The sequence below is a fragment of the Notolepis coatsorum genome, assembly GCF_963971535.1.
Source record: "Notolepis coatsorum genome assembly, chromosome: 20".
In the NCBI taxonomy this organism is placed as follows: domain Eukaryota; kingdom Metazoa; phylum Chordata; class Actinopteri; order Aulopiformes; family Paralepididae; genus Notolepis; species Notolepis coatsorum.
In genome coordinates, this window is record NC_140184.1 from 26,679,426 (window position 1) to 26,701,243 (window position 21,818).

The 21,818-nt window shown below is 42.2% G+C and overlaps 2 protein-coding genes across 3 annotated transcripts in view; one reads left to right on the forward strand and one right to left on the reverse strand.

The window, feature by feature from the left end:
• homer2 (homer scaffold protein 2) overlaps window positions 1–8,973 on the forward strand; it is a 70,062-nt gene extending 61,089 nt beyond the window's left edge. For both annotated transcript variants that reach the window (XM_084337208.1, XM_084337209.1), the window contains 4 exons: window positions 421–577; window positions 1,801–1,911; window positions 4,847–4,927; window positions 7,018–8,973. In XM_084337208.1, coding sequence (XP_084193334.1) covers window positions 421–577; window positions 1,801–1,911; window positions 4,847–4,927; window positions 7,018–7,206 — 538 coding nt within the window. In that variant the 3' untranslated portion in view covers window positions 7,207–8,973. The remainder of the gene's footprint in view (window positions 1–420; window positions 578–1,800; window positions 1,912–4,846; window positions 4,928–7,017) is intronic.
• Window positions 8,974–12,174: 3,201 nt separating this feature from the next.
• Window positions 12,175–21,818, reverse strand: part of whamm (WASP homolog associated with actin, golgi membranes and microtubules) — a 55,320-nt gene continuing 45,676 nt past the window's right edge. The window contains exons 10-11 of the mRNA XM_084337210.1: window positions 18,923–19,074; window positions 12,175–15,847 (exon numbers count right to left, since the gene is read on the reverse strand). Coding sequence (XP_084193336.1) covers window positions 15,689–15,847; window positions 18,923–19,074 — 311 coding nt within the window. The 3' untranslated portion in view covers window positions 12,175–15,688. The remainder of the gene's footprint in view (window positions 15,848–18,922; window positions 19,075–21,818) is intronic.

Consider the following 21,818-nt stretch of genomic DNA (forward strand, 5'->3'; position numbering starts at 1 on the left):
AGAGGTGAAGCACACTTAAACCCAGCCATGCATACTAGATGTACATCACAACCACTCCTACTTATTAATGTGACGCATTTCTACAGTGGGAAGGATGCCTGGGCCATGCAGACACATTAATTATTATAACCCATTGGACTTACAAGTGTGTAGATTGCTTCTCTGGTTTGTATTTATAAATAATATGAATAATCATTAATATATAATAATATATGAATATTTTCCTTTTTTTAATGAACATTTTCTTGGCATGCACATGCCAGCTGATTAAACACTCTTGACTTGATGGATTTTGTATCTTTATGTACGTATCTTGTAGGTGAGAACATGGCACTTGAGCACTAAACTGTGCCAATCTTATTTTTCCTTAATACCCCTTTGTCTCTGGACCCCTCCTCCTCAATTTGTCTGTTCTGGCAGCAACACCAACGCTAAGCAGTGGGAGACAGAGCTCCAGACTCTACGAGAGAATAACGCCCGGCTCGTGGACGCGCTGCAGGAGTCCTCGGCTAATGTAGAAACCTGGAAGAAACAACTTAATGCCTGCAAGGAGGAGAGTGACACGCTCAGGGAAAAGGTGATCCAGTCAGCCCCCCCCCCCCCCCCACACACACACGCACACATCGACCCCTCTATCAATACGATGGCTCAGACTCAACTCTGCCACATTTATAACGGGGACCCAAATAATTTCAAGAACAAATGAATCCCTGTGCAATGCATGTTCTGTCGGGCGTGACAAAAAACACGTTAATTTAAATAAACGGCTGCCATCTATTCAATCAATCAATCTAAATCTCTCTAGTGGGATGTGTGTGTTTCCAAGCTAAACATTGGCAGGTCCCTGTGATGTCTGTTTCTTACCTCAGATTAGTAGAGTGCATTAGATCAGCTGTCGCACTGTAGCGCCACCAGTCACTAGTCATATAGTCATTTGAGTTTGGTAATCAATGTGGGAGCATGCAGATAGTGGACTGCTGTTCAAACAATCACTCCTCGTTGTCGTTGCCATCCCCTCGATTATTTCATCACCGGCATGTTCATTTTCACTGTTCAAGTACATTTAATATACATGCAAATGTCCACCTTTGTAAACATACCAAATAGATTTTCTTTTTGTCATTTTGTTGCTGTTGACAAACAACACAAATGTAAACATTAGATTAGATTCAAATGTATTGTCACTATACAGCACAGGTATATGTATATTAGGGCTGACCCTGATTAGTCGAATAGTCGACTAATCGATCGAAAGGAACCGTAGTCGAATGCAAAAAAAAAAAATATATATATATATATATTATTATTATAATCTTTTGATTTAATTTTTTTATCATTCTTTCCAAAAGTAAAGGCCTAGAAGCGTGGCTAACGCTAATGGCGTGCATACCAGTGAGGCTAACTGCCCAAGAAAACAGGCACAGAGGCACTGAAACTGAAAGAGAATTTCACGCATCTAATGAACACATTAGACTAGACAAATATCAATAATATGTATCCATCAGTGGACCAATTGCATGCTTTCGCAGAGAACAAGGAGCCTTCAGTTGACTCCTTCAGACATTAAGCACCCCCCACAGCCCAAATGGAATGATAAAAAAATATATATATATATAATTAATTTCTTTTTTTTCTTTTTTGCATGTAGTCGAATCGGCAAATGTCGGTCAAATCAAAGTCGACTATCCAAATCCTTAGTCGGGGACAGCCCTAATATATATATATATATGTTTTGACATGTTCTGTGTTTTTTTTCATTATGGTTTTCACCCAGTAATGTTCTCCCTTTTCCCCGGTTAGATCGCAGAGCTGGAAGCCCAGTGTAATGAAGCCAGTCAGGAGAAGGAGAGGAACGCTCAACTCGCTGTACGAGTGCAGGAGCTGGAGACTGAGATACAGGACAAAGAACAAGTGAGACACCCACACACCCACATGCACTGTTTCATACGGGACACTGTCTTTTTCTATTTGATCTCTGCCGGGGCCAGGAGTCTAGAAAATGGAATGAAACGCAGGCAAATATAATCCTGTGTCCTCTGTGCTGAAGTGATATTGAGGTCCTTAGCCAGACTTGGTCTCTTAGGAACAGGCGTGGTGAATGATGTCTGTGACCTCATTCCACTATCCAGTCGTATACTAGAGGTATTGTTTCACCTGCTGTACACAGATTACCTTTATGGTCCACTACGCCCCCTCCCCTATTAGAGAGGAACACCACCCAAATTCATAATTCCAATATGTTATTGCCATGGCTGAATACTGTTCAATCAATATGTGAACATGAGCTACTCTCTCTCTCAAAGCCAGAAAATAAGTAAGAATCAAACTTGTGATGTCATCAAGTATAAAGTCTTGATAGTGAATGGGAGACTGATTTCTGGACCTACAGAATGTTTGTTTTATTTTGTATACCCAAATGAGCTTTATTCTATAGTTGTGGTCTCAGTTCTGAAACAGAAAATGTATCTGTACAGAACATTTAATCTGTCTCAATGAATTGTCTATGGGGTAGCTTCAGAATTAATGACTTATCTTATGACAAATCACAAATTTGAGTTTTAGCACTCTAGTTTTTGGATTTGGGTTGTTCATGTTCACTTATATTGTTGGACCGTCTTATACAACATACAACTGCATGTTGTAGTGTGAAAACGTTGTAGTGTGAAATTAAAACCTTTTGGTTTCAAGACCCATTTGCTTTCGGTTCGCTCTGAACCTGGGACTCGGTAAAGTACGCAAACGGCTTCGCATCCACTACACTACTGGCAAGTATTTCATACAACTCAACGTCCAAAAATGTCCAATGTCTCTTTAATTTCCTCAAGTTACAGTGCTTGTTTTCTAAAGTGTGTCACTTAATTCTGCCCCTATATCCCACTGTTCCCCGTCTCTCCCTCGGGGGTTAATTAGACTGTGATATGGAGCGATGGGTAGGCTGTTGTTGTTGTTGGACTGGTCTTCACTCCTAAGTCCAGAGTCTCCACTACACACCCAGGCATCTATACAGACTACTATTGTTCTTTCTGTGGAACTGTTGTGACCCCCCCCCCCCCCCCCCCCCCCCATGGTCCAATGTATTTTTTTTGTACCTCCTCTAATTGTAATTTATCTTCCAAATATTGGCAGATGGTGTGGAATTTGTAACTGCTCATTCCCTGCAAATATTCTTGTTCAGTACGGAAGGGATCTCGGGGCACACATTGCCGTCAGCACGGTCGCTTCCTAACCTCTTACCAATTATGCCACTCATCCAGGGACTATCATGTCTGATTCTCAGCCCCGCAGGAAGCTTGTGTTGCTTCTAATAAGGATGGAGGTCTGTGCACCACGTTTGACCTCCGCTCATTAATGGCTAAATGCTGTTTCTTCCCGCAGACAAATATTTGATTAGTACTAACTTCTCTAATTCCTCTCTGTCTCTCTCTCTTTCTCCCTCATCCATCTCTGTGGTGACTGTCTCACTTTCATGCCCTTGATGAGGAGTTTTGAGCCTTTATGACCGCTATCACTAACTCACTCACTCATTCGTGAGGTCATTCACTCATACATCCACTCTGCCCCCTAGTGGCGGCTCACATAAATTAGTGATTTTGATGAGTGAAATTATGCATTTTGTGTAAGACCAGTCTTTCATCTATGACACTGTTCTGTCCTTGTTTATTCGTTATGAGTTGATTAGAGGTAGAGCAGAGATTGACTAAATCATATTAAGCTACTCAAAAAAGGGAGGATGCTTTTAAAAGGGATTTTCTCTAACCTATTTAAGTATTGGTCTTCTATTCCCTCTTGCAACCATTGGATAACCAGAGAGTCAATTAGCTGAGAGGTAATTCAGAGACACAGATGGAGAGTAGCTAGCTAGTACAAACACCTAATTTAAAGACCATGTCCTCACATATAAGGATATTATACTCTGCGTTTTGGCCTCCCGCCCACACATAGAAACGACAAAAAAAAACTGAAAACTGAGCTTTTCAAAAACCCCTTCTCCTGGATATTTTTTTTAACCCTGTTTTGCCTGTACACGTGTGGACGGAGAGACGTTGCGTGGATGGAGAGATTTTCTCAAACACAGCTTGAAAATGTTGGTGTTTTGAAATATCTGAGCTCTTGGCTCTGCCTTTGTTAGAACAGCCAAGCCTCATTCCGCTCCTTCCGCTAACCTGGGGGGGGGGGGGGCTCAGATGCAAGTCCCACACACTGATGGCCACTCCTCATTTAGCTACAAAACAACTAACAATATTTTCACAAAGTATAATAGAAAACTGTGTGCATGTTAGTAGTAATCCTTTATTTCACTCTGGAATTTCCATTGGCAGTAATCATCATAATACTCGAGAGGGTCCAACTAAATGAGATCTGGTTTTGAGCCATGCACTCGTACAGCATAAAGAACCCACATTGTGAGCCATGCACTCGTACAGCATAAAGAACCCACATTGTGAGCCATGCACTCGTACAGCATAAAGAACCCACAGAGACTCATCTGGTCACAGGCCACAGGGCAGAATGACTCACCACAGTCAAGAAATGTGCACACTGAACTCCTCCAATTTAAGAACATGACGTGCATTATTGAGCCGCCTCCGTTGTGTTGACCCCGGCCCTGGCCAGCTCTTAGCTGACACAGCAACGCTGCTGCAGGCCACCTCAAAGGGCGGAGCCATTATTTCTCAGCTAAAAGCGATTAGCGCTAAAAGGAGTTATGATAATTTGGCGCGCTTGTCTGAAGGCAGAGGAGGGTGTAGACATTTGTAAATGGATGGGAAGATGTAGATATTGGCATGAGAAAGCATGTTGTTATTATTTGTTATTATTGTTATTATTATGAATGTATCTTTACCAGGAGCTGGAGAACTTGAGGAAGCAGGCAGAGATCATCCCTCAGCTCATGGCAGAATGCGAGAGCCTCACTGAAAAACTACAGGTATGGTCACCCACAAACCCAGAGTACCCTCCTCAACCTTGAGTTATGGCGCAGCGTAAAGGCCCCGCAGAGAATGACATGGGCCCTGAGAATGACATGCAGCACAAGTGAGGGCGTAACAGCTGTCACACTGACGTACAGTAATGTGTGGGCTCTGGGGCGGAAGCTTTGGCACGATGGACGGAGAGAGAGAATGAGAGTTCCAAGGCTGGTGATACAACATTCCTGTCACGTTTTCTCTCTCTCTCCCCCCTCCCTCCCTCCCTCATTAATTCCTCTCTACTGTAGCAAAGTAAGTAACGTTAACTGTATCTCTATAGTTCCACAACAGTGCTATGAATAGGAGTCATAAATGGTGTTTGGTTGGTATGGCTCCTGCTGATACAAGATCCCCTCTTCCTCTATTTGGAAGTGTTGAACGAGAGCCAGTGTATCTGTCGCCTCTCTTCACGTTCATGGCTGTCCAGTTTTATGATTTGATCTGCCCACTTGACTGACGAAAAGACAGCCTGAGATGTTTTGAGAGCTTCGCGGGGTGCGATTATTAATCAGGGCTGGATTTGAAGACATAACGGTCCATGTTTTTAAGTCCATGGCCACGTTGACGCTGTGCGCTCGTGTGGCGACGTCACATGTGAGATTCCACTGTTGACAACACCCTGAAATAGTGTGGCTCGATTCACACCTGTCATCCGCCTCCCATCGCAGCAGCGCCGAGCACCTGTTCCCCCAAGACCCATTCTTTTACCTCAGACATGAGTCAGACTTTCTGTGTAACCTGAAGTGCCAGGCGGTCCGGTTACCGCCGATGCTGACGTATGGCATGTGATGCCAGTCTCCCCCAGTTCCTGACTGACTCAGAGCGGGATTTCATCATCCAAGCTGTGGTGAATGTGGTGCCACTCAAGCTCTGTAGGAAGGAAGATAAAACCGACAATAGCATGCCTGGAGTACTTGTGTTTCTGCATCAGCCAACTGTATGAATGGCAACACAACTCGCTGAAGCCGAAACGTATCTGGGGGGTGGGGGTGGGGAGGTCTAAACCCAGGAGGGGGAAATAGAACCAACAACGGCATGCCTCAAATGCCTCCGACTTTATCTACGAGGCTCCAAAGAAAATCCAGCCAGCAAGTATCTAGACAGATAGATGGATTATCATTCTAATTTTCATCATTGTTTTCTGAGTCACTGTGATCATTCCATATCACACTTCGACATGCTCCCAAATCAAAGTCATTATGCAGACATTCATGTTTCTATGGCCTTAAAATAAAAAATAAAATAAAATAAAAAGTCTACTCACTCTACATCTGTGCTTGTGGTCCTAGCTCCCCTCTATTTAAAGAACAGGTTGGAGATCAGATTTCAGGAGTCAGCTGGGGAATACCATCCTGCTGCTACTACACCAGTTAAAAGCTCCTATTTTAACCCCTGACTGGTGTCTTTGGCGTCATAGTGTCACCAGGGTCACCTGCTTGTCTGGATGACTTATTTCAGCCTCAGAATGACCCTTTAAAAACTATCTTGACCCCCCCCAAAAGAGTGATATATTTGCCTGTAAACATGATCCTCTAACGGTCTAACCTCCTTGATTGGGTGAAATAATTAGTCCTGTTTCAATGGAGAAAACCACATTTTAAGATTCAGTCCTTGGTAATCTGTTAAATTACCCTCGGCTTGTTCAACATATCGACTAGCGATAATATGGCAACATGTTCATGTAAACGTGCATGACGTGTATGTAGGGTATATATTTTCTATAGAAAAAAAAATCGGTGAACGTGTGAAGATCTTCGCTCGGCTTCCCTCCCCTACCGCAGACGTCTCTAGTTTGCCTCACGCTCGGTTTCTGCTGAACGAGTTCACCAAATTCCGTCCTTTTGGGAGCTGAAACCAGTGGCATGGGGGCCCAATTGAATCGATGTTGAATCTAATCGGAATAACGTGAATCTGGACCACGTGTATCAATCTGTGTGGATACCCGGCCGTACAACACCGGCATGTGAATTCTTTGTTGTGAAACATCCATTGCATCCTTTTTTTTTTGTAAATGTTTTTTTAAATGTGTCTTTTGCGTCTCTTTCCACAGGCTGCCGAGACGAAGAGCAAGGACTTCGAGGGGAGGATAGAGGGCCTTCAAGTGGAGATAGAGCACAGTCAGGACAAGCAGGGCAACATGAAGGGAGAGCTGAAGAAGCTCATGGATGTTCTGGACGGGAAGATAGACGAGCTGCATGAATTCAGGCAGGGACTGTCCAAGCTAGGGGTGGATAACTGAGAGGGAGAGAGGGTGGAACGCTGAGAGCCCAAAGGGTCAAAGGTCATGATATGAAGGATTTACTATTTCTTCAGTGGTGGTACTATGTGACACGCACCCCCCCCCCCCCCCCCCCACACACACACACCCAAAGGTGAAGTCTCAGAATCAATCAGCAACAAACTAAACACTACCACGGGATTATTATTATTATTATTACTACTACCACAGGATTATTGAAAAATAGAGGGAAGCTGAGGGGGATCCCAGGTGCTCTTAAGAACTGGTGGTGGCTTTTCTTTGATTCTATCCATCTGTATTTTTCTGAAGACTGCAACAGTCCTACCCTGGCAGTCTGCGCATTAACGTGGGATGGAAGGGTCCGGAAGGGGTTAAAAAGGGCTAACGTGAAGAACACAAAGAAAATGCAGTGTAGTAACGCTAAAGTAATAATCTATCTTAAATCTTCTTGGCCACCTCATTGCGATTAGAATTTAAACTTTTTTTTTCTTTTTTTTTTAAGACTGTCCTTGCTATTGACTAATGTCTATCTCAGGTGTGTTTTGAAGACAGTTTGTACTTGTTAAGAGATGATATGCACATACAGTACAGGACAAAAGGCCGCATCACAAAGTGCCTCCGGGTGGGTTCACTCCCACCTGGCTAGGAGAACCATCACCATAATAACTAACTTTGATATTTCTTACGAAGAACTCGACACACGGCCGGCAAAGCATAAGAAAACACGACTTTGCTAGTAAAACAAGGTGGGGAGACGGACGAGCCCATCCTAAGGGCGTTGACGCGCTTGTAGTCTAAAACTACTCTTTTTGAGAAGGGATCGGGGACAGGATTTCATGAATTGATTACAGGTTTCAATACGCAGTCCACAAGATTGTATGTGCATAAGGAAGGAACCCCCCGCCCCCTCAAGCCGTTGAAACTTGGATGCGCGTTCAGATGTGCAATAGTAAATAGTACTAGAAACCCATTTGCAATGAGTGCAGTGTTCAAAAGGATTTTGCATGTATGCTATTGTTTGTTGTCCATAATATAGAACAAAGAAGTTATGTCTTCAAACCTGTTGTTGATGTGCTTCCCACACACTTGTCTTTTATGGTGGTGGTTATTTTGGGTGAAGGGACTTGTTGCTGCTAGTTGGGTGAATATATGAATAATATGAAAGTGTACTTTTGAACAAGAGATGGCATGAGCCTCCAATACAACCCTGTGAGATTATTTTTTGTTTTGCGGATTTATTTATTTTGGTGCCTATTTTCAACTGGTATTTCTAGAAGCTAACCCAAAACACGAACAACAATACCTTAATGTAAAGTTAAGTCAAATACAGTGTACAATATATGAATACATACAACCGTTTTGCTTCAGACTTTTTATAATAGAATATTTTGGTTGCAGGATGGTGTCATAGTTGTTTTTTTCTTTTCTTCTTTTTTTAAGATCTTCTCAGCAATATGCGGTGTTAAAATATTGTACTTTCACTTAAAACAAAGGGACACGTTGTAGTGGAATATGTGTGGGGAAACGCTATCATGTTATAAGTGTATATTTTCTATCACTGTTTGAATACCAAGGTATTCACCAAGTTGTCTACCAAGGGCCTTGTGCTTTCTACCCGTTATACCTTACTGTTCATGAGCCACCTGAACCTAAACATCAGAACACACCATCATTCTTGTCAAAAAAATGCCTCTTATCCACTTTTGTGACTCCTGTTCAATATTGTACAATAGAATTGACAATTGTTAAAATATAGTTTAATTACAATGCGGGGTCAGTGTCCTTCTTTCATGTCAATACCTTTTTCACCAAGTTAATGGTCTGCATTAATGGAAGCCTAACCTATTGTTTGCTTATCAGGCTCTTTAGGTAATCATTTTCTCGATTATTCTTTTTTCAGAAATTGGGTATAGCTTCTGGTTCTCTTTTTGTTAACAATGCTGTTGCAAGTCGAGTTGCGAACAAAGCCCATTTCTTTGAATCACACTCAAGCTCTTTCAAACAATCAGTTACCACTACTTAACAGTTTATGGAAGCTAAATAGAATGGCTTGCATTTTATTTTGAGCGAAATCCCCACGACTTGCACTATAGCAGGGCTAACAAATGCTAAAACAAGGCTACAAACAATAAATATCAATAAATACAATAAAAGGTATACAAACCTGTTTAATGATCAATAGGATAGGCTTCTGAAAATGTTTCACCTTCCCTTTTAGGACCCAAGAAAGCTGTGGATCTCACTGTATTGTGCCACTGGGATATGTTTTAGCACAAGTTCTGGATTGATTGATTGAAAACTTTATTAACAGATTGCAGAATGGGTACAATATAGTACGGCTCAATATATGTTAAGGGGATGCAGGCCAGAGAAAGACTTTCGTCTTGTTTACATCAGGGTCCCCCATTTTCAATTCATAATGACATACGCAACATACAGATATATATCATGACATTTGTGACATACATGACATACAGGTATACAGTAGTTACATTTGTGACATACAAGATATGCAAATACAGTACTGTTAAACAGATCCGAACATAATATATACATACGAGGGGGAGGAAACTACATTAGAAGGGGGTGGAAGGGGGGTTTTGGACATTTACGGGGGCCAGTTTCGAATTGCAGCCTCCCGTAGGTGGTCTTTGAGAGCGGTTTTGAAGGTGGGTAGGGATTCACACTTTTTTTTACGGCTGTGGGTAGGGCGTTCCACATTGATGTGGCATAATTTGCGAAACATGTTTAGACCCTTGTTTGTGGCAAATCTGGGTTGAACATGATTTGAGGAACTCCCTCTGGTGTTGTGGTCGTGGTATTCACTGACCTTTGGGAAGTATTTCGACATGTACATGGGTAAGTAAGTAGTGGTGTAGTGTATCTGGTAGACCAGGCCCATTGCAGAGACTGCGGAGCAGCTTGAATCCACACTCGGCAGCTTAGTATGGCTGGTATTGGGGAAAACACACAGTGATGGATTTATGATGATAATGTGAAGAGATGAACCTACAGCTATAGTACCAGGTTTGCATCCCAATGAGTCTGGTAGAGAATGCTCCCCCACCTGATCTCCTTCCTCTGATGTTGATTTGTCCTAAATATAGCTCCAATTATAATGTAGAGAAGAAAACATGGTGCTACAGTACTTATCAATCTTGCTCAAATCAGAGCGGATGAGGGGAAGTACATGATGACGTTTTCTTTCTGACGAGTACATTCTCCTACAGCGGAGAGCGTTTCAATCCCCACCTCTCAGTGGGAATGGCTGCAGTGGCGGAATCGGAAGACGGGTTGCCTTGGCAACTTAATTCCAACTCTGTGGACGGTCGACTATATGTGTCCGGAGCAGTCTCCTGTAACAACTGCTCTGTGTCTCCATGGGAACCTTTTTATTTCTATTGCCCACTTTCAGGAGATCAGATCCTTTGGATCGGTTATCCAAAGGACAGTATCGATGCAGGTGAGATGAAGAGACCATTAGATTTACTCCCCCTCCTAGAGTATATTAAACATCAATCTCACTCCAGCTGACACAGGACCCCATCGGAGAGAGATGTGCCAGTATTGCATAGTGACCCCCTTCCCAATTCCATCTTTTATCTAGCCAACCCCTATCTCCCTACCAGTACCTGTCTGAGCTTGGGCTCATTGTGTGATGGGTGATGAGTGGGTGTGTTGGTGAAACATCATTAGAACATGTTGCTCAGAGAGCAAGAGGGAGAAGATGGCACTGTGAGACTTCCAGTTGCCATAGTAACAACGGCTGCCGGAATTTCACATTGTCACTGACTCAGATGATGGGGTTTGTCAGCACCTGCCATGTGTTCCTACCAAGGAGCATGTCCCTCCTGTCACATACACACACACTAACGCTATTTCAACACAATGCTTCAGTGTCCTCTGATGACATCACTGGAGGACATATTCAAACAAATTTACTCTCAATAACAACTAAATTCATGCGTGCAAAACTATTTAGAGCCATGGAATGCGTGTGAGATCATGTGCAAAATAAATCGCAGTTTTTCGGTGAAGTGCCCCTTTAAGAACATCTAAATCTAAACAAACCTGGCTTTGTGTACCCAGGCTCTAACTAAAGGGACAACCACAGTCCTGGATATTTCAATATGATCTAATGCAACAATATATGGTACAGTATGTGTATCATGCCATAGCATTGACCATATTCACACGGCAGCTATTCTGCTCTTACATCATGCTGAAGTTGAACAGGAACGGAGTAGAATAATAATAATTCATTTATTTTGTATAGCGCTTTTCAATGACCCAAAGTCGCTGACGATAGGCAAAAAACAAAAACAGAGAAACATAGAACCACAGGGAAACGATATGAATACACAAGAACATAAAACCACGAGTAACGACAAATACAGGAGTCGGTAGGGGAGACAGTCGGGAAGTGAGTAAGGGAAACCGAGGGGGGTGGGGGGGGGCAGGAGAGGAGAGAACGTAGGGCAGGGGAAAAGGGGGTGGTAGGTTGGAGGAGGGTGGTTATGGGTAAGGAAGGTTGAATGCTAGGGAGAACAGGTAGGTTTTGAGTCTGGATTTGAAGGTGGAGAGTGAGGGAGAGTCTCTGATGGTCAGAGGGAGGGTGTTCCAGAGTCTGGGTGCAGCACGTGAGAAAGCCCGATCACCAGAACTTTTACATTTTTATTACGGTGAGGGAAGCAGTGGAAGAGGACCGGAGGGATCGGGTGGGGCGGTAAGGGAGAAGGAGGTCAGTCAGGTGGGGGGGGGGGGCAGGCTATGGAGGGCTTTAAAGGTGAGGAACCCTGAGCATGATGTCAGAGCAAAACGGCCACCGTGTGAATATGGTCAATGATCACACAAGTGGCAAATTAACCCAGAAAGTGTGTGTGCTTTCAAAAACTCAAAATCATAATTATCTGCAAACCTTTTAATGGTGTGTCACATCCAATATTAAGTCATAATCCTCAAGGCACTTGTTACAGCATAGTTACATGTTCTAACAACTGTATTGGAAAACAATTGCACCAAAAAAAAGAAAAGAATAAAAATCAGTGCTTCATAGTATTCTCATCTATTAGAAACAACCAAATCAAGTGCAGTTTGTCACAGGTTCAAAAGAGTGAAGCTCATAATTGAAAAAGGATTCGTCCCGAGACCTTTGTGAAAGGTAAACTGGCACTTAACATACATGCAGCGGGCAGTGCTAAATCTATGCCAAAGACTATGCCACATTCCGTTGTTTACACAAACGTTTCTAACATTCAAAGACCATTCATTATGGCATGTGGGGGACAAAAAGGCAACACACTATTTTACAATTCAATCCAGTTGGATCCTAGTCAGGTAAATATCTGACCTCAATACCTTAAAGGTAAGTGGTGTTTTTTTGTTAAAATACGTGTTAAATCACTCTACATTCTGACCAGCCATCACTGATATATAATGTTTGGTCAGTAACATGGGTCTCCCAGTCCCTCTGCTCTGCAGTAAACCCTAGATAACTTATTTCAAGAAACCTTGCCAAGCCAAATTAGCTTACTGCACTGGTAGATTATAAAAAAAAAAAAATTCGAGCACACATTTGCTTAAAATTATTTTTTTATTGTTTGCAGTGTGGAGTTTTCTCTCCTTATTGGATAAAGTGGGAATGGGATACCAATGTATTTTCTGTTTACTGCAGAGTGGAGGGACTGGGAAACTCATGTTACTGACCAGACAATCTATATCGGTGATGTGTGTCAGAGTGTAGAGCTATTATTTTAACATGTAGACCACTTACAAAAGAAATTATTTTGCTAATCTATGGCTGTACTACAGGTACTCTGTAGTAGTACTGGTGTGTGTGTGTGTGTGTGTGTGTGTGTGTGTGTGTGTGTGTGTGTTACACTCTGCTGTTTGATCAGAGGAAAAGAAACGCATGTAATACCATAACATTCTAACAATGTGTCTAGTTCATGATTTGCAACAAGGAAGACATTCTCACATTTCGAATTCAAAGACAAATACAAGACAGTATTATTATTGCACAGTCAATAATAATAATAATAATAATAATAATAATAATAATAATAATAATAATAATAATACAATGACAAACGTATAGACTATAATTAATGCTGTCATGCTTTGTGAAGCCAATAGGTAATACTCCCTTATCAACTCCTCTGATTAGTATGAAAACACAAAAGCTCTGACACTCGTGACTTGTGACAGCTGATGAAAGGTACAGTACAAATCTAGTAACAATTTCTTTCCTTTTTAATATATTTTGTAGGGTAGGTGCTTTTATTGACAGGACAGATGGAAATTTGAGAGAGAGAGATGGGGAGGACCTGCAACACATGTCCCTGGGCCGGATTCGAACCCAGGACGTTGCGATTACAATGCAAGTGCATTTACGCGGTGTGCCACAGGGGCGCCCCAATCTAGTAACAATTTCAAACTCATTCCAAGGAGAATGTCAGTTGAGTGTAGGGGTCAGCAAAGTCTAAACACGGAGCATGTACTGTGCAGTTTCAGTGGGCTGACATGGTTACCCTGGTGACCCTGTCTCCTCTGCCTCAAACTGTGTCTCCCACCGCCTGAGCAGCACTGCCACCGTGGGCTCTGCTGGCACATAGGGGTCACTAAGTCACGCACAATATCCGACACTCAGTCACGGACCATCTGGCAGGGAGTGTGGGGTGTTGGTTGGTGATGGTGTGGAGGGGGTTGGGTAGTTGACTGTATGGGGTGTTGGGTAGCTGATGGTGTGGGGTGTTGGGTAGCTGACGGTGAGTGAGGGGTGTTGGGTAGCTGACTGTTTGGGGTGTTTGGGGTGTTGGGTAGCTGACAGTGAGTGAGGGGTGTTGGGTAGCTGACTGTTTGGGGTGTTGGGTAGCTGATGGTGTGGGGTGTTGGGTAGCTGACGGTGAGTGAGGGGTGTTGGGTAGCTGACTGTATGGGGTGTTTGGGGTGTTGGGTAGCTGACGGTGAGTGAGGGGTGTTGGGTAGCTGACTGTATGGGGTGTTTGGGGTGTTGGATAGCTGACAGTGAGTGAGGGGTGTTGGGTAGCTGACTGTATGGGGTGTTGGGTAGCTGACCATGTGGGGTGGGGTGGGGTTTTCAAAAGTTTTACAGTAGAATCAAAGGATGAGAAAACATTCACAAACTGTAAAAATACTAAACCATAATGCAGTGCATAATGTTTTTGGCCATCGCATGAGAGTAAAAATCACCCATTGCAAATCCTCCCTTGTGTGAGAAGCCTACATGATATCTTACGAGGGCAACAGCAGAAAATACTTTAAAAAAATAAAATAAACCTGCCTTTCTTAGAATTAATAAGTGTCTGTTCCCTGCATATCTTTAGTTTCATCAAAAGAATGTCAGTACATGATTTAGGTAAACAGTTTTACTGTCTAGAGTAGGGATGGAACAATAACACTTTCAGTTATGATGCCGATACCAATCCGATATTTGTTATTTAATACAAAATATTACAAATACAAAAATATTTGCATAATGTCAAATATCTTTTTATAATAAAACAGCTGCACATTACATTGATCATAATGTCCAAACTAAAAGTAATAAATCCACCCAAGCAAGATATTTTCATTAATTTTCAATATATCCATAAACTTAACAGCCAAGAGATTAGTCCCGGCCCAATTACTTTGATTGACAGCCTAGTGTGATTGATATGTAGCGAGGCCCATTATGCCATGCTCGCTTTCCTGCACGTACTGTTTACTGGACTAGTGATGACGGAAATGGATCTTTAGTAGCTAGTAGTAGTAGTAGTATTACAGCAGCTTTGTTAGATAGTTAGCTAACAAGCTAATGTTTTTAACGACTCAAGAGACGCAGGTCAGCTGACAGACGCAGGTCAGCTGACAGACACAGACAGAGAGACTGACTTGTTGCTAAACCTTCAACCAATTCTGCTGATAGTTATTGCTATATAGGCTAATACAACTCCTAAACCTTGGGCCAATATCTCATCAAGCTGAATCCATTCAGGGTTGAAAGCTGGGCCCAATTTTCCTCTTCTCAATCATGCGCTGCTGTGCTGTTAGTGACGTGTTTGTAATGGATCAGTCATGTATTGGACCATCTGTAACAGATACCCGATCCGTCAAATGTTGCTAGTATCGGCGCGATATCGGATCGTAGTTTAGAGGCTAGATAGGGGCTAGATATAAGCATCATACTCACTCTGCTTTGTATTTCTGTAAACCAACAACAGGACAAATAATTGTACAGCAGCTGAATTATTAAACAAACAAACACAGTTTTGTGGTACAGTCACCATTAGATTATTTTGCAATGAGGAGTAGAATAACTGGATGTCACCTTCAATGCTAAATATACCATCAAATAAAGAGCCTAGTAGCAGAAATACACATACAGTATGTTCTAGCTTAGTATCATGAAGAAAACTATTAAGGAACCTCTTAATTAGCATGTGTGCAGTAATGTGTGTGTGTGTGGGTGTGTTTGTTCTCAGCTGTCCCACTCAGCAGACTGTGTGTCGTCATCTGTTCTGTCGGAGTCTTCATCAGAGTCGGCTGAGACCTTCTTCATCCTCTGCATGGCAGCCTTGATGCTGCGCTCCAGCTCATTGTCTTTACTAGCGGGGACCTCAGAGCGCACAGGAACCATCTGCAACACGAACAATATCTCACCTTTACTTTACCAGGCAGGTTGACACACAAGACAACCCTGTTTACAACATCTCACCTTTACTTTACCAGGCAGGCTGACACACAAGACAACCCTGTTTACAATATCTCACCTTTACTTTACCAGGCAGGTTGCCACACAAGACAACCCTGTTTACAATATCTCACCGTTACTTTACCAGGCAGGTTGACACACAAGACAACCCTGTTTACAATATCTCACCTTTAATTTACCAGGCAGGTTGACACACAAGACAACCCTGTTTACAATATCTCACCTTTACTTTACCAGGCAGGTTGGCACACAAGACAACCCTGTTTACAATATCTCACCTTTACTTTACCAGGCAGGTTGACACACAAGACAACCCTGTTTACAATATCTCACCTTTACTTTACCAGGCAGGTCAACACACAAGACAACCCTGTTTACAATATCTCACCTTTACTTTACCAGGCAGGTTGACACACAAGACAACCCTGTTTACAATATCTCACCGTTACTTTACCAGGCAGGTTGACACACAACACAACCCTGTTTACAATATCTCACTGTTACTTTACCAGGCAGGTTGACACACAACACAACCCTGTTTACAATAGCTCACCTTTACTTTACCAGGCAGGTTGACACACAAGACAACCCTGTTTACAATATCTCACCTTTACTTTACCAGGCAGGTCAACACACAAGACAACCCTGTTTACAATATCTCACCTTTACTTTACCAGGCAGGTTGACACACAAGACAACCCTGTTTACAATATCTCACCGTTACTTTACCAGGCAGGTTGACACACAACACAACCCTGTTTACAATATCTCACTGTTACTTTACCAGGCAGGTTGACACACAACACAACCCTGTTTACAATAGCTCACCTTTACTTTACCAGGCAGGTCGACACACAAGACAACCATGTTTACAATATCTCACCTTTACTTTACCAGGCAGGTTGGCACACAAGACAACCCTGTTTACAATATCTCACCGTTACTTTACCAGGCAGGTTGACACACAAGACAACCCTGTTTACAATATCTCACCTTTACTTTACCAGGCAGGTTGACACACAAGACAACCCTGTTTACAATATCTCACTGTTACTTTACCAGGCAGGTTGACACACAAGACAACCCTGTTTACAATATCTCACTGTTACTTTACCAGGCAGGTTGACACACAAGACAACCCTGTTTACAATATCTCACCTTTACTTTACCAGGCAGGTTGACACACAAGACAACCCTGTTTACAATATCTCACCTTTACTTTACCAGGCAGGTTGACACACAACACAACCCTGTTTACAATATCTCACCTTTACTTTACCAGGCAGGTTGACACACAAGACAACCCTGTTTACAATATCTCACCTTTACTTTACCAGGCAGGTTGACACACAAGACAACCCTGTTTACAATATCTCACCTTTACTTTACCAGGCAGGTTGACACACAAGACAACCCTGTTTACAATATCTCACCTTTACTTTACCAGGCATGTTGACACACAAGACAACCCTGTTTACAATATCTCACTGTTACTTTACCAGGCAGGTTGACACACAAGACAACCCTGTTTACAATATCTCACCTTTACTTTACCAGGCAGGTTGACACACAACACAACCCTGTTTACAATATCTCACCTTTACTTTACCAGGCAGGGTGACACACAAGACAACCCTGTTTACAATATCTCACCTTTACTTTACCAGGCAGGTTGACACACAAGACAACCCTGTTTACAATATCTCACCTTTACTTTACCAGGCAGGCTGACACACAAGACAACCCTGTTTACAATATCTCACCTTTACTTTACCAGGCAGGTTGCCACACAAGACAACCCTGTTTACAATATCTCACCTTTACTTCACCAGACAGGTTGCCACACATGACAACCCTGTTTACAATATCTCACCTTTACTTTACCAGGCAGGTTGCCACACAAGACAACCCTGTTTACAATATATCACCTTTACTTTAGCAGGCAGGTTGACACACAAGACAACCCTGTTTACAATATCTCACCTTTACTTTACCAGGCAGGTTGACACACAAGACAACCCTGTTTACAATATCTCACCTTTACTTTACCAGGCAGGTTGACACACAAGACAACCCTGTTTACAATATCTCACCTTTACTTTACCAGGCAGGTTGACACACAAGACAACCCTGTTTGCAGCAAAAACATCCAGCTTTGAAAACAATGAGTGGATTAATGGACAGAGAGGTGGCGGTCCTAGACAAGGGAGCTTTAACCCTTTACTGTGTGAGAGGGTTAAAAAAGCTGAAGTGGCTGATGGATCACTGAAGGACTGAGGGAGAGTGATTATAGGAGAGGAACAGTGTAGAAACACCCACAGAGGCCTTTCACTCAGACCACTGATACTAAAATCATATTATACACTAGGGTTGGCTAAATGTATTTCAATATTGAAATTAAATTTAAATTTGAAAAAAACATGAATTTGATAAACAAATTGTGCCAGTCAAATGTAAAAAAAAATCTTGTCATGGAATTAACACAACATTATGCATACTTTTGACAATAAATAAAATAAGAATTTGTTCTTACTTGCTTGCCTGGGTAAATAAAGGTTAAATAACTTTGATAAATGTAAAAAATATATATTATTACCTTTTTTTTGAAAGACGATAGCGGTAATTTCCGATATTACATTTTAATGCCAATATCGGTAGGCCGATAATATCGGACATCCCTAGTCGTGGCCCAAAGTGGGGTCGTGGGTAGGCATTGGCAAGTAAAACAAAAAAAATATATATATATTTTTTTTTAATGTTCTGGCAACATATTTTGGCTAAATATGACTTGTTTTATTAATGTGTATTGATAACATAGTACTGTAATAAAATGTTCTAATAAATATGCATGATCAAGTTCAACAACGTGTGCTTTTATTTTGATATTCCTTAATTCCACATTGAACTTACGCGATACATTGTGTGTGGGGTCGCCAAAAAAAATCCTAAATAAAATGGGGCTGTGGTATAAAAAAGTTTGAGAACCCCTATATGTCTCACCTTCTTCAGGGTGACCCCTTGTCGAATGGCTGACATTAGGTGGTTCCTCGTCTTCCCTGCAGAGGGGGCTGTCCCAGGGGCACCTGAGGGCGGGACCTTACGGAGCTGGATCTGACCGCGCTGTAGCGAGGCCAACACCTCGTCCATGGATCCTAAGACAGGGAGTCAGGGAGACAGCAGATTTCAAAGACACATGGATATAATGAGAATGAGCTGCCACTCCTTTTGCACAGTAGAATATTGTTTCGTACAGTAGAACCTCATTCTGTACTGTAGGATATTGTTCTGTAGAGTAAATCCTTATTCTGTATAGTAGAGCCCTATTATGTACAGTAGAATATCATTCTGTACAGTAGAACATTGTTCTGTGCAGTAGAACATAATTATGTACAGTAGAATAGCCGAGATAACGAGTGGAACCGAAATCACTTGAACTGCTAAATAATCGCAAAGACACAGAGGGTGAAACATTATTACTTTTTTCTTTTGCAAAACAGGTAACATATTTCTGTGACTAAAATAAGCGCTCTGTTTCACCCTCCAATTACACAGCTTGGATTCTTACTCCCACTGATGTTGCATTGCATTCGAGGGGGGGGGGGGGGGGGGGGGGGGGCGTGCCAAATGAGCACCACCATGTGACTTGACCAGCCAATACAGTCTGTGGAACCGATTAGAGAATTCTGCTCATGACCACAGTACTTCCCGAAGGCAACATATGACCATATTTCAATGTTGAAAATCAGTGGCGTTCTCCTTTAAATCAGGTTATCTAACTCCCCTGGCTAGGAAAGTGAACATTTGCAGGCCTCCTTCAGAGGTAGAAGCCTCCTGTGACCTGGGGCTGACGAGGGAAATTAGCTCACCACACAGAGAGAGAAGGAGAGAGAAGGAGAGAGAGAGAGAGAGAGAGAGAGAGACAGACAGACAGACAGACAGACAGACAGACAGACAGACAGACAGACAGACAGACAGACAGACAGACACCATCTGAGAGCTTTAAAGGAAGCCACTGGTTGCATCCTCTCCAATATATACACACACACACACTTCTCTGGAACAGAGAAACACAACATCCCCAGTGGTCAGAGATCATGTGTTCACACATCAGCCCCTCCCTCTAGCCAGAGACCGGGCTCACACTGGCCTCAGGAGCTCTCCAGATGGAGTGTTAATCCCACTAGACTGCAGACAGTCACAGTTTCCACTCGCTACTGGATGTCTGACTGGGCAGAAGATGAGACTCTAAATGATCAACAACACATCATTGTTGTTGTTGTTGTTGTTGTTGTTGTTGTTGTTGTTGTTGTTATGTGAAACACACATTATACATGTTAGAAAACAGTTGCTGAAAATATGTGAAAAGACTGAACTATGTGGTACTAAATTGCCATGTTAGTTCTTTTAGAGGTGTGCAGAGACATCATTATCTGTATCTGTTCAACCAACAACATATCTGTATCCGTATCTGTATTGCTAGAAGACCAGGGCCCCGTTCCCCGTACCTGGTTCAACTAAGTCGATCAAGATGTCATTATCCAGCTTCAGTTAACCCGATGTTTGAAGCCGGGATTTTCCTGTTCCTCGAAGGTGGATTCAGTCTCGTTAACTCAAGCCAGACTTGAGACCCAGGATAAATGTGCGCGGCCGCCTCAGCCGAGAAGGCAGCAAGTGTCGAGAGCAGAGATCCTGATTCTCTAGCGGCATTGATTGATTAATTGATTTAAAACTTTAGTAACATATTGCAGTACGGCTCAATCGCCTCGCCGACAAGTTAAATGCGTTATCTATAGGCTAATTTTAAGTCCCTCATTACCTCAATCAATCAGATTATATTTCTTTAAACTTGCCTGCTGGATTGAATAATCAAATGAGATCTTGCTAGCGAAAATAATTAGTAAAACTGTTATACAGAATAACGATACGGCTCCCTTACCCATTGATTGATGTATGGTCGATCTTTTACTTATCTTCTCTGTGGTGTAACGGGTTCTTCTTTTGACTTTCACGCAGACGACCGGGGTTCGAAACCCAGTCGTCTCCTTCTTTTTGCAATATAGGAATAATTCAATTTGGTGCACGTTGAGAGCTATATAAAGAATGACATCCTCAATGCATGTAGATTTATAATATTTTAACTTAAAACCAGGCTACCTTTGCGTATAATAATTAATATTATATTCAAAAAAATTATATTGGAAACACGGGGTTTCGAACACCGGTCGCTGGGTTGCCAGGATTGAGCACTACCGCTGAGCCACTGTGCCAGATGGGATAAATTCATTGTTTATACATTAATGAACGAGAGACCCGTGTTTAGAATATTCTTTATTTTGTTGTTGTTGCACCGAGCGAGCGCCACGGTATATAACGTGCATTATTTAGGACAAAGTGAATTTAGTATCAGCATTTTGGGTCTATTTTACATTTCAAAAGACCCCTCTGGAAGAATGGAGCACAAAAACGTAATTCAGAATGGTATAACGCAGATCCTAGACTGTGGGAATAATTTCAGGAAACGCGCTGTCACTCCTTTGCGGGGGCGTGGCGATGGTTGATCCGGGGGCCCAGAAGTGGCTGTGGTTCATACCGGGAGTTACAATTATTGTACAATAAAAGATGGAAATAGATCAAATTAACAAATGAACATTAGATTAAAAGAAGTTATGTTAAATCCAGCAAATGTATTACCTAACCTAATATCCATTGGCAATGCAATTGTTGTGCCTTAAAAGCATCAAATTGCTTTAATATTGGCATATAATTCATTATGACTATATATTTCTACCCCCTCCTACTGTACTTGTCAGCTGTACTTGTGCTCTCTCTCTCTAAGATTTATGAACGGTCTGAAATTGAACCCCCCATTTAACTGGGGGGCATTGAACAATCAGAA